This window comes from Priapulus caudatus, unplaced genomic scaffold (assembly GCF_000485595.1).
Source record: "Priapulus caudatus unplaced genomic scaffold, Priapulus_caudatus-5.0.1 Scaffold1094, whole genome shotgun sequence".
Lineage (NCBI taxonomy): Eukaryota > Metazoa > Priapulida > Priapulimorpha > Priapulimorphida > Priapulidae > Priapulus > Priapulus caudatus.
Window position 1 is genome coordinate 10,077 of NW_014578155.1, and position 13,565 is coordinate 23,641.

The window sequence follows — 13,565 nt, forward strand, 5'->3', positions numbered from 1 at the left end:
CAGCAGATATCACAAGAATTTTATTGTCGCGTTATTTATTGTTTGGTCCTAGGTCATATCATCAGTATGCGTGGTATTAATATATCATAAATGTTGCAATGAAATTACATTTATTAAACCGACTGCTCAGTTACTCGTCTCAGTGTGCCTTTGCGTGAATAAAATAGCATCGTGTTCCCAACTTAACCTTGAAATCAGTGGTCGCTATAATGTGAGTGGATATCTCCTTAAAACTTTGGCATAAACGAGGTCTGGGAATATTTTTTCTTAGATGATTTCCTGCATAAGAATTATTTAATATTAAGAAAAAAAACGTGTTAAAAAGAAAGCGGTACTAAATTTATCAAGACACATTTTCTCAAGTTGTGGGGCAAATTGACATTATTATGGGCTCTAAAATGCAACTTGAATACAATGAAAAGCCTGGCAAAAAAAGGGAAATGAAGCCAACGTTGACGCACTATCAACACTAATAAAAAAGGTTCTCAAAAAACTTTTCACAAACACACACACCAACACACACACACACACACATGCACACACACACACACACACTCACACACACCACAAACAACACACACACGACCACAAACACTTACACTTACACACAAAATCAATGTGATCCAAAATCGTGGGGGGACATTTGATATGAAATGTCCCCCTCTGAAAATTCGTGGGGGCGACAATGTCCCCTGTCCCCCAGTGGATTTGCGCCCGGTATAATGCAAATACGCTTATTAAATAACAGATTTGTCAATTACCGCTCCCTGATATGATATATATATATATAATAATATATATATAGTATATGATGAGGAATCATAATAATTTTTCAGAGGGTAACATGCGCTGATAAATTCATGTCGAGTCGGAGAGTTATGTAGGTGAATATTCGAGTCATTTGCGTGTATGTTAAGTCATTTCGAGTCATTCCAGTATTTAGGAGGACCGGAATCCAGCTCGCGCGCTTATTTTGTGGCGGCCTCTCTTGGCCTAAGTATCAAACAAGGGCGTTTACCGCTGGCTGGGAGACACTTCTTGTTCATTGTAGTTTTTTATTCATTTTAACGTGATTATCGGAACATATCGTTAAAACGCAAAAATGATGGCATTCAAGGCTGCAGCGGAGTTTCGTCCTGAATCGGTAATTTTTCGTCAACTAACGCTGTTTTGCTAGCCACTTGCCATCATTACTGCTGTGTGTTGAAAGCTACTGTGCCACACTCACTCACATAGCAGTTCAGTAAATGTAATCACAGCGAGCTGTGGTTCCGAAGTTATTACCTGTAACTACCTAAATTAGACCTACAGTGACTTAATCCTATTAGTATTAAATAAGACTAAGTTAGAACTCTCTGCCGCACATGCATCATGCATATATCTTAGGCACCCCGGATTAAGTTAGCACATTTGCGAAAATGATAGCCAGGTGTCCCAAACGTAGGAATAGTATACTACTAGTACTACTCACTACTAGTACAGTACGTACTATACTAGAAACATACTAGTACTAGTAGTAGTACTAGTAGGATTAATGCACAGGATGTTATTAGGCCCAATATGCATTTCATAGACAAACCTGGTGAATTCTCTGTCGGTGCAAAATGCACGACAAACTTTTCACTATTTACGGCCGTGTTACATAGAACAATCAAAAATACCTAAGCCGCGCTTATATTAACATCCTTTACCTACAATTACAAAACACGTTGTCATGCCAGTATTCTCCTTTTTATCAACGCTTTAATTATTTTATTAAAACATCACGACATAAAAAATCACCAAACTATCGCTACACCAAAACTGCCAATCTTGCATTGAAGCCGCCGCAGCGTAGGATCTGCGTGCACCGGCCGCCGTGCGTATAGCCATATTGAGTCGGCCACACGGCCGCCGTGCGTATAGCCATATTGAATCTTATCCACACGGCCGCCGCCGTACCCAGGGTACGTTCCGGCAGTACCCTGGGGGACATAGACCCTATGAGCCCTAGTTTGGGACCCTGGCTATCATTTTCACAAATGTGCTAAACTAATCCGGGGTGCTAAACTAAGATTATGCCATGATGCATGTGGGCCGAGAGTTCTAACTTAGTCTTATTAATAGGATTAAGTCATGTAGGTAATTAGGTAGTTAGGTAATTAATTAGGAACCACAGCTCAGCTGTGATTACTGAACTGGCTTGTGAGTGAGTGTGGCACAGTACTTTCAACACAACAGGCAGTAATGATGGCAGTGGTAGAAAAACAGGTTAGTTGACGAAAATTACCATCAGAGACGAAACTCGCTGCAGCCTTGATGCCATCATTTTGCGTTAACGATAGTCCAAATCACGTTAAAATGACTAAAAAACTACCAATAACAAGAAGTGTCCTCCAGCCAGCGGTAACTGCCACTTGTTTTGATACTTAGCCAAGAGAGGGCGCCACAAAAATAAGCGCGCAGAGCTGGGATTCCGGTCCTCCTAAATACTGGAATGATCGAAATGACTTAAAATATCACGAAATGACTAGAAATTTCACCTACATAACTCTCCGACTGACACGAAATTATCACGCATAGTTGCCTCTGAAAATGTATTATGATATCATACTATATATATATATATATACATATATACCTAATATCAGGAGTCTATCAATATTAGTTATTCTATATAAGATATAGTAAGATATTAGATATCTTCTATTCAATATCTATTCGATATCTATTTGATATATATAATATATATTTATATATATATATATATATAGAGAGAGAGATATATATAGTAAGATAGTAAGATAAGTAGATATAGTAAGATATTAGATATCTTCTATTCGATATCTATTCGATATATCGATATCTATTATATATATAGATATATTCGATATCTTTCGAATATATAATATCTATTCGATATTAGATATATTCTATATAGTAAGATATTAGATATTGATAGACTCGATCCTGATAATATATACTACTATAGGAGTGAGGAGGTTGACGAGTGGGAAAATGTGTTGAGAGGACAGAGGAAGGAGGCACATGATGAGGAAGAAGGGGAGGGGTAGAAAAAAGGAGGAAGCAGTAGTATAACAAGGTTTACTAAACCAATTTTCATACACCTCGGTAGGTTTCCCATGTTTTCCGGTCCCACGCCTCGGAAACGACCACGCAGCGTCGGCCGGTTTTCTCGGTCTGTGATTATGATCCTAAATGTATGCCACAAAATGTCGTGTTAATTATTTGTATACAATTATCATATATTGTAATTAATATTATCCTAAATGTATGCCGCGTAGTGTCATGTTTGCATACTGTTATCATGTAATTAAATTTATCCTAAATGTAACCCCTATTATCCTAAATGTATATGCCGCAGAACGTCACATGAAATATTTGCATACCAGTACGATATTTTTATAATTACCATCATCCTAAATGTATAATGCAGAATGTCATGTTATTAATTGCGTACCGATGTCATGTCTTGTATGTTCTATCATACTAAATGTATGCAATGGAATGTCATGTTGACTATTTGTATACCGACATCATGTCTTGTAATTGCTTTTATGATCCTAAATGTAGACCGCAGAATGTCATGTTAATTACTTGCATACCGATAACATATCTTAATTGTAATTACTTGTATCCTGTCGGTATCCTAACCAAATTTTACAGTCTGTACTGGGTATATATTTGTTATCCCACCCCGCAACATATCTTGCTTCAATATCTATACGATACGATCGAATACATCTTGCTGTACGCTAACCTTACCCAGTAACTGGCTTCTCCTGTGGATCCCGCTGAAAAGGATTTACTTTTGTCGAGTATCATATTACATCGTTACGCTGTTAATTAGCAGAATCGGAGTTAGAGTTGCGCTTATGGGTATGATTACGGTTATAGTTATGGTTATGGTAATGGTCGTCATATGGTTACATATTATCAGGAGTGAATAATATTAGATTTTTATTAGATTATATCTATTATTATTCACTCCTGATATTATCAGGAGTAAGATAATATCCTATATTATTTTACTCCTGGTATTATTATGGTTATCATGAGGTCATGGCTGTGGTTACGATTAGTATTAATGGTGTGGTTGAAATTACATGCAGGGGACATACACGGACATCAACAAGAGTACGTACGTCTTCCTCAGCGGGCATTTATTTACGTTTACCCTAGTAAATTTCAGCTTTGTCAATGGCTTATTGTTAGACAATCGCGAAAAGGGTAAGACTCATGTACGACCCCCCCCCCCAGGCTACTTCTCAAAAGCGATCGACAGTAAAGCCTACCTTGTAGCAGTACGGTCTATGCAGCCCATACTCACACGATACACACACGATTTCTTCCGCCTGTATAGTATAGTAATACATTGTTCTTCTCCTGCGTCGTGGTTTCTGGTCTCCCTCTGGTTGTTGCAGTGCTAACTGTGTCGTGCGCTTTGTATAGGAATAAGTTTTCGCGTTATCTGCTGTGTAATGTAAAGTTACTACGTATAAGCCTACACGTTATAAATGACCAGAAGCCGTAAAAATCAAAGATGTTATTTAACTTTTACAATCTTCGTTGACGTCCGACAGTCTTCTCTTTCTGCGTCTGCCGTCGCTGCATGGTGTTACGCCATTGTATGGAGACTGTCTTTCTATCAATCGACAACAAAGAACTGCAGTAAATAGTAAACATGCAAGCGCGTATTTTCCTTCGCATATACACGGTCTAAAAATTACTGTGAATTGTCGTGCTCACGTTATATTTGGCGCTGAATCCGTCATAAGTCAGGAAATATGTGTCTGGGCACAGTGCTCTGAAATAACAAAAAAATATGCAATGGGTATCAGTATAGGCCTACACCGAAAATGTAAGAACGAATATAAAGGTAACGCATAAAGCAGCACGACTTGAGAGCCTAACAAGTAATAAATAATTAGTACAAGTCTGCAGCGTAATGTGATGCGACTCAATTTACACATTATATCTGATCAGCGCAGTTACCGACAGTGTCTGAGTCACGGTGAATAGAAAGACGGAGATATAGATTGAGATTACAGTAACCGTGCTTGTGTTTGCGTGCGTGCGTGCGTGCGTGTGTGAGTGCGTGCGCATATGCAAGCACGGGTATAGCATGCGACTATGTCTGTGTTTTTGTTTGTTTGTGTATTTGTGTGTGTTGCCCTGCTGCCTATTTGGGTCCGGCCGTCTGTCTGTCAGTCCGTTTGTTCGCCCGTTCGCCCGTCCGCCCGTCCGTATGGGGCGCCAAGTGTCGCATGACTGATTTCGATACGAAATCATTGATTTCGTAACGAAATCAAGTCTACAAAGTGATTTCGTTACGAAATCAAGTCTACAAAGTAATTTCGTTACGAAATCAACTACTGCGAGTAATTTCGTTACGAAATCAACTACTGCGAGTCATTTCGTTACGAAATCAGCTACTGCGGGGCATTTCGTTACGAAATCATGCTACACTTGGCGCGCCGGCGCGCCAAATTTTGCATGACTTGATTTCGTTACAGAATCATTGATTTCGTAAACGAAATCAAGTCTACAAAGTGATCTTCGTACGAACGAATCATAACTACTGCGAGTGATTTCGTGATGAAATCAGCTACTGCGAGTCATTTCGTGACGCATCAGCTACTGCGAGTTATTTCGTCTGCGAAATCAAGTCTACAAAGTGATTTCGTTACACAATTCAAGCTCGACAAAAGTGATTTCGTTACGAAATCACTACTCGCAAGTGATTTCGTTACGAAATCAGCTACTGCGACGTGATTCGTTACGAAATCAGTCTCCTGCGAGCGAGTTCGTTACGAAACTCAAGCTACACTTGCTGCGCGCCGCGCGCCAAGTGTCGCATGATTTGATTTCGTTACAAAATCATTGATTCGTAACGAAATCAAGTCTACAAAGTGATTTCGTTACGAAATTAACTACTGCAGAGCGATTCGTTACGAAATAAGCTACTGCGGTGATTTCGTTACGCAAATCAATGATTTTGTAACGAAATCTATGGGCGCCCCAAGTGTAGACGCCCGGGGTACACGCACGTACACGCGGGTACACGCACGTGCACGCGGGTACACGCACGTACGCGCACGCCACGACCACCGGGTACACGGAGATACACGCCACGTACACGCACGTGCACGCACGTACACGCGGGACCGCACGTACACGCGGGTAACGCCTGCACGACAGCATACACGCACGTACACGCCAGGTACACGCACGTACACCGCAACTACCACACGGTCACACGCGCACGTACACAGCAGCGTACACGCGGCGTACACGCACGTACACGCACGTATACGCGGGTACACGCGGGTACACGCACGTACACGCAGATACACGCCAGAACCGCGGTACACGCACGTACACGCGGGTACACGCACGTACCCCATGCTACACTGCGCCTCATAGATTTCGTTACAAAATCATTGAATTCGTAACGAAATCAGTCATGCGACACTTGGCGGCGCCGAGCGCGCCAAGTGTAGCATGATTTCGTAACAAAATCACTCGCAGTAGCATGATTTCGTAACGAAATCACTCGCAGTAGCTGATTTCGTAACGAAATCACTCCGCAGTAGTTGATCTTCGTAACGAAATCACTTTGTAGACTTGATTTCGTTACGAAATCAATGATTTTGTAAGAAAAATCAAGTCATCGCGACACTTGGCGCGCCGACCGCGCCAAGTGTAGCATGATTTCGTAACGAAATCACTCACAGTAGCTAATTTCGTAACGAAATCACTCGCAGTAGCTGATTTCGTAACGAAATTACTCGCAGTAGTTGATTTCGTAGCGAAATCACTTTGTAGACTTGATTTCGTTTACAAAATCATTGATTTCGTTTACAAAATCATTGATTTCGTAACGAAATCAGTCATGCGACACTTGGCGCCCCATAAGCGCAAGTATACAGGGCTTCCGCTAAACAGCTAGCAGGGCAACGCGGTGCGAATATGGTTACTAAAATGGCTGCTGGGTATGTACTCTCTAAATTAATAGTATAATTGCAACAAAATACTAGTTATTTCAATTGATTAAGGCTGGATATAGAGCTGCACACATTATGTAGGACACACACATCGCCATCTAATATTTTTAGTGTCACGTCAACCGCAAAAAAACTACACTATCATATTAAATGTGGCATCGGGATATATATTTTATATCCAAGTATTTATATCCAGAATGTGCGCTCCATTTAAAAACCCACAATTTCAACAACATGTTGTTTTAATTGACGGATACTAGGCATGCGCGAACGCTGGTTTCTTCCTATACTATAAGAAAATGTAGGAAGACTATAGGCACATTATCATTATTAAATTGAGAGGTGAATTGGGGGAATGTGCCCTCTAAATTATTGATATAATTTCAGCAAAATAGCGTTTAATTTATTTGATAACGGCTGTATATACAGCTGCACGTGCCATGTAGGACACATTATACATATATTACAATCTATTAGATAATTTAAATTTTATTAGTGTCACGTGAATGGTTAGCTGGAACGTCAGCCACGAAAACTCGGCACTTTGTCATTATTAAAGAGAGCAATCAAGATTTATATATATATTATATATATTATATATATTAAGCTACTACTTAGACAACTATTTGCTTTCTAGTTTAAAAGCTTTTTATTTCATTTACATTTTAAAACATGTACAGGTTCCCGGCCGCTATATCGAACGGGGATATTTGGTACGACTATAGCTATAGGCACTTTAGAATTAAAGGGACTACGTCACGAATTTTCTATGGTATAAATTGCTAAAAACAATTTGCATTTTTTTACATTAAAAGTAAGAACTAACGTTACTAAATTATCCTCAAACTCTCACCTGATAAAAATGTTTTTACGTTGGTTAAATTTGGCAAAATCTAGACGATTTGGTAATTTCTGTGTCTAACACTATTTCCCCCAGTACTGTTCAGATACTGCGTCTCTCTGTTTTTCACCGGCAAATTAGGGCATATAAAGAAGGTATATAAGCATGAAAGAAACAGAAACACTAATTGTATTTTCATACATTTTATGTTGTACAAATAACACACAGACAATATACTACTTGATGGTGCTAGAAATTCGTGACGTAATCACTTTAAGAATGACTGGATGCATGTATGCACTCCCGAATATAATAAATATAATTGGCAATTGCAGCAAAATATTATATCCGATAAATCCGATAAGATTGATTTCAAGTCTTTTCGAGAGTTATATACTTAATTACGTGCATTTCGAGTTATTTGGTGACATTTTGAGTCATTTCGAGTGTTCAAGAGTTAATTAGTTATTCGAGAGTTAAGTATGTGCATCTCGAGTTATTTCGAGGCATTTGAATCATTTTTGTCATTTCGAGAGTTAACTATATAGGAGCATTTAGAGTCATTTCGGTGTTTAGGGGTACCCATCGGCTCATGTGATATTTTGTTTATCTTGGGGTTTCTGAGCCAGTGGTTTAGCTCGGTTCGCTGTTCTAGTTAGTTTAGTCTGTTTAGTTTATTTCAAACAAGTGTATACGTCGTCATTGTTATGATTTTACCAATGCCAGACGACGCATCTTTACTAGCGGTGGGCAAGTGGTCTGGTATGTTTAGGAATTTCAATCAACTTGCCTCTCAGGCAATGCAACGAGCAATCATATTTTAATGTTGGAATCAGTGACTCACGAGGGACTTGAGGCCGAAAAAAAAAGTGATATATATAAATAGGAATATTTATATATATGACACTTATTTTTCGCCTCAAGTCCCTGTGCAGTGACTCTGGACTGTAGCCGTGTAGCCTGTAGGCCCATATATAGCTGTATTATAGTGTAATAGACTGTAACGTGAATGTCATTTTTTTAGTTGGAATGGAAAAAACTATATCATGATGGCTGTTGCTCCTGCGACGGTACCGTCGCCGATTATTTTTCTCTTAAAGTCACGGTACTGACGGTACTGACGCCTGATTGGTTAGCTTGTTTTCTTGCGATATACATAGCACATCCAAAATTTTAATTTCAATATGTGGGCAGCGCCAAACGGGTAGAGCGCTTGCCCCAAGTATGATGGTCGCGGGATCGAATCCCATCCGTTTTCTAATTATTTTCCTGTTTCTGTATTTTTCTAATCTTTATCTGTTACAATTTTTTTCCATTAACGCAAATATTAACATTATTTATTTACAACATTTAATAACAACAATTAATTTTTACAACAATTAAAAATTAATTTTATTAATTTAATAGAGTTAGGGTTAGGGTTAGGTTAGGGTTAGGGTAGGGTTAGGGTTTTAGGGTTAGGTAGTTAGGGTTAGGGTTATCGTATATATCGTATAAAATCGGTATATATATAATCGTACAAAAGCAACGGTAGTTATTATTCGCCGATAGATGGCGCTGGCCATCACTTACCGTGAGTTCAGAGAGAAAAATTCGGGCGACGGTACCGGTCGCAGGGACACAGCCATATATATATGCACTACTCGCCTAAAATTACTACTAAATTATCTGTAACATGCTACCGGTCTCAAATCACTGGTGCATGTAAGATTAATCGACACGTAATCAGGGGGTAGAAATGAACTTTTGAACAGGCGAGTCCCAAGCCCTGCCGCCTCGAAAAAGAGAGTATCCGCAGCAAAATGAGAGAGTCCGCAGTCTGAAGTCTCAAAATTAAAGATATAACAATAACGTATGTGCTTATTTTGAGAGTTCATGGCGGTGCACGTCTGCTAATTTTCTTTGGACATTTGATGAAAAAATACGGTAATTCCGCAAGTCCGTGCTCTGGAATGAACTAGTTCGCAGCGATGCCAAACTATACTAGTAGTAGTGAGTAAGTAGTATAGTCCTAGTAGCAAATTTGCAGGGAGTTACACGGATTCTGCATATTCAAATCAGGGAGTATTTGACTCCGGACTCTCGTTAATTTCGCACCCTGCGTAATACATGAAACAAGTAACTGTAGGGCCTATTCTTACTGCCAAAAACAGTTCCCAATAATTTGTCGCATAATTTGTCATTACGTACCGTTAGCCAGGGGCGTGTACAGGATTTTGTAACGCAGGGGGGGGGGGGTCAAAGCCATACTCAAACTTGCCAAGCACGCGAAGGGGGGGGGGCTGGGGTCAAAATTTTGAAACTAGACCCCCTTAGATGCGTTTTCTGCGCGAACAGGGGGGAGGGGGTCCGGACCCCCTGGACCCCCCCTGTACACGCCCCTGGTTAGGCGTTACCTTGTTAATCTGAGTCTGAGTAATGCGTAATGTGGTGCAAGACCATTGCAGTCTAATGCACAGGGAGGAGGGTGGCCGTGGACGTTTATCTGCAGAACTGCATGGTGGTAAACCTCTGGAGTTCTTGTCTCAGATCACATTGTGTTGCCACATTCTCTGGCAGCTAGGCAGCTGATTCATATCTATCTATATATGTACAAATTACAGGTACTGATCACCACATGATGGTTAGAGAGCTGGCACTTGACAGAATTGGTCATTATACAGTGTCAAGGGAGGTAACCTTTTGCTCTCGCTACTGCGCTATGTAATTGAAACTGTTGGAAAACTACAGTAAATCTTTGCAGTGTGGCAGGATAATGGATGCATGCCTACTGGCTAACTCCAACCATATTTAAATTAGATGTGGCCATGTTTTTGGCTTGTTTTCATTTAAATAACTTACATTGAGTTGAATTTGATTTTGGGGGAGCAGACTAAAATCAGGACAATTATCATGCTGGCTTTAGATTTTTCTGTTGTATCACGGACTACAGCTTAGCTTGCAACGCTGCAAACGTTCGCTGCTTTTTCCCAACACTGATGGTCGCACAGCCCTGGAGTGAGAGCCCTGAGGTAAATGGGGAGAGCCCAACCCTAACCACAGGTTTCATTGATAAAACGTGAGTGCTATTTTGTTTTGGCACAAGTTCATAATGGACAAACCATTCATTGAGTCAAGTAGCCAAGTGAATAGGTTAACCTATTCATCAAACATAATTATGTTTGCGTGTAGACAGGGGCGTAAATCCGTACCGAGGAGTGGGGGGGATGATCGGCGATAGCCGGGGACGAAATTAACCTTGGCTGCCGCAGGCAGGCCCATGTGCCGTAATCATGGCAGTACTAGGGGGGTCTGGGGGCATGCCCCCCCAGAAAATGTTGAAATATTTAAGCCATTTTCCTGCAATCTGAGGCATACTATGGGCCATATTCTCATGTCTGATGACACTATCTCAACCCTAGACTCAACCCTACAAGTTAGGATTCAAAACACTTTTCATGACTTTTTAGAGAGCGTACACAGTTAGATTACTATAGTAATAATACCAGGAGTCTATCAATATTGATAGACTCCTGATAATACATGTATTAAAACACAGGTTAGAATTGCAATTTCTCACAATTTCACGTGTTTTTGTATGTTTGCAACCATACTTTTTGGCTATTCTTTTTTCTCTCTTTTTTTTTTAATCTTAGGGGGGATATTTGTACAGGCCATCCCCCCTCCTTCAAGAGCGGGGGGATGCATCCCCCCTCCTCCTGGGATTTACGCTTCTGCATGTAGATGTTCACTCGTGGTATAAACTTATGGTGTTTGTTGTGTATTGAAATAGTACATCAGCACTTACAAAAATCAGGTTAAAGTTTGTCATAGAATCCCCCCCCCCCAATAAGCATGATTTTAATCCTAGTGCTGCTGGACTTTACGTTGCTATCATGTGTTGTATCTCATTGATTTTATCAGACAAATGAGTTCGGAATAGCAAGATCCCTGGTTTAAGTATTGAGCATATATAAGGAAATTGGCTCAGTTCTTACTTGAAACTGCAGTACATAAGTCATTATCATAATCATCACCTTAAATCTAATCCTAACCCTTACACTAATCTGTAGTCCTAAGGGTGCTACCAAGGAATTTTAACCAAAGAATATACTATATGGCACATGGTCTAATTTAGAACCTTATGTAGTACTTGCTAGTATACATGTGTAGATGTATGAGATCTGACTGTTTCAGTTTATTTAACCAGTTGGTATTTTATGTATATTTAACAGCGGTGGCACTGGCCCTGATAGATGCTGCCTTTGATAAGAAAGAGGAGGTTAGGGTTGTTATTAGCCACTCTCTCCATGAGTTGGGGAAGAAGCAACCCAGGTTAATTCTGGGTGCAGCACATTCCTATTTGTGTAAGCACCCAAAGGTAAGATAAATAAAAACTATACAATGTGATTCCGCACTACTTGACAAACTGCATATAATGTATAAATGATTTTAAGGGCAAATGCAGTCCCCAATTTTCTTAGTGTGAGTGGATGCTAGACCATTTCATCAGTTGTCTAGTGAATTTATCGTTTTTATGCCATTGAAGTACTATTGTGGTAAAGGTAGTATGGGTGGAACTGTAATGTAAATGGCTGAATTTTCCACTCATTAATAGCTTGCACAAGGACATAGGATGGCCATACTCAATGTGATGGAGAGGATCTGCAGGGATTGTCTTGACATGATTAACAGACAACTTGCTGTGGAGCTTATCGAGCAAGCATCGTCAGAAATGACACGATCCAAAGTAAATATGACAACAACATCAGGAGCGTAGCTAACCCATTTTGCCTGGGGGGGGGGGCACGTGTGTGGTGTGTTCTGGGGAGATGACTGCCATTGCCCATAATGTATCTGCGAGGGCAACTGTCCCCCCTCACTAGCCATGGCCCTGCACATGTGTTTCAGTCACGGTATTCCTTTGAGCCATATATTTTTTTTAATGAATACCTTTAATAATGTTTTATACCAGTATTTCAGTGCTGTTTTATTGCTTCTAATCAGAACAATGCTTTGGAAATAAGTTTATAGCCTTTAAAATTGCATCACAGTGTAAAGCCTGCATACTAATTTAGGGAAAAATCATCATATTTTTAGCTATATCTGTGCATAGATTTGTTGTAATTCTGGTAATAGTCTATTATAAAAAGTCAATACGCATATATGAATGTGTACTGCACATCTGTACATGTGTGTTTTTTCACGTAGGATGTCCTGCCAGACTGGCAGACGGCAGCCAGTGGAGTGCTGGTTGCAATTGGATGCAAGTTTTCCAATGAGGTGATGGAGGAACTACTGAAGAAGTTTCAGCCTGGAGTTCTGCCTCACTTCTTCATCGTTCAGACTCTTGGCAACCTTGCAGCTGCTAACGGTATATATATATATATATCAAGAGCTCATAATAGAGAAGAGTATGACACCGTTTTAACAGCGTTTTGCATAGTTTTCAACTTGTAAATATTCTATCAATATCTGAATAAATAATATATATATTCAAACTACTTTGTTTTCGTCTATGATTCTCCCTTAATCATATGACACCACCAATTTACCTGAAAATCGTATGTGTTCGTCAAAAAAGTTCTTTGAATACGACACGGTTTCACACAGTTTCCCCAAATGATCGCATGTATTCGGTGCAAGTTGATAATGTGGCGGCAGCACCAGGTAGTAACTACGGGATGCTGGGGGCTGTTGGGGATATTAGGTAGGCACAGTAACACCACTTGTTTCGC

The 13,565-nt window shown here is 40.0% G+C and overlaps 2 protein-coding genes across 2 annotated transcripts in view; one reads left to right on the plus strand and one right to left on the minus strand.

The window, feature by feature from the left end:
- Positions 1–2,402, minus strand: part of LOC106815348 (NADH dehydrogenase [ubiquinone] flavoprotein 2, mitochondrial-like) — a 7,083-nt gene extending 4,681 nt beyond the window's left edge. Inside the window, exon 1 of the mRNA XM_014819796.1 lies at positions 2,270–2,402. Within this exon, the coding sequence (XP_014675282.1) occupies positions 2,270–2,308 (39 nt within the window). The 5' untranslated portion in view covers positions 2,309–2,402. The remainder of the gene's footprint in view (positions 1–2,269) is intronic.
- The window catches only part of LOC106815345 (maestro heat-like repeat-containing protein family member 1), a 56,957-nt gene that overhangs the window by 7,431 nt on the left and 35,961 nt on the right, over positions 1–13,565 (plus strand). Inside the window, exons 2-4 of the mRNA XM_014819792.1 lie at positions 12,063–12,208; positions 12,446–12,577; positions 13,039–13,201. Coding sequence (XP_014675278.1) covers positions 12,063–12,208; positions 12,446–12,577; positions 13,039–13,201 — 441 coding nt within the window. The remainder of the gene's footprint in view (positions 1–12,062; positions 12,209–12,445; positions 12,578–13,038; positions 13,202–13,565) is intronic.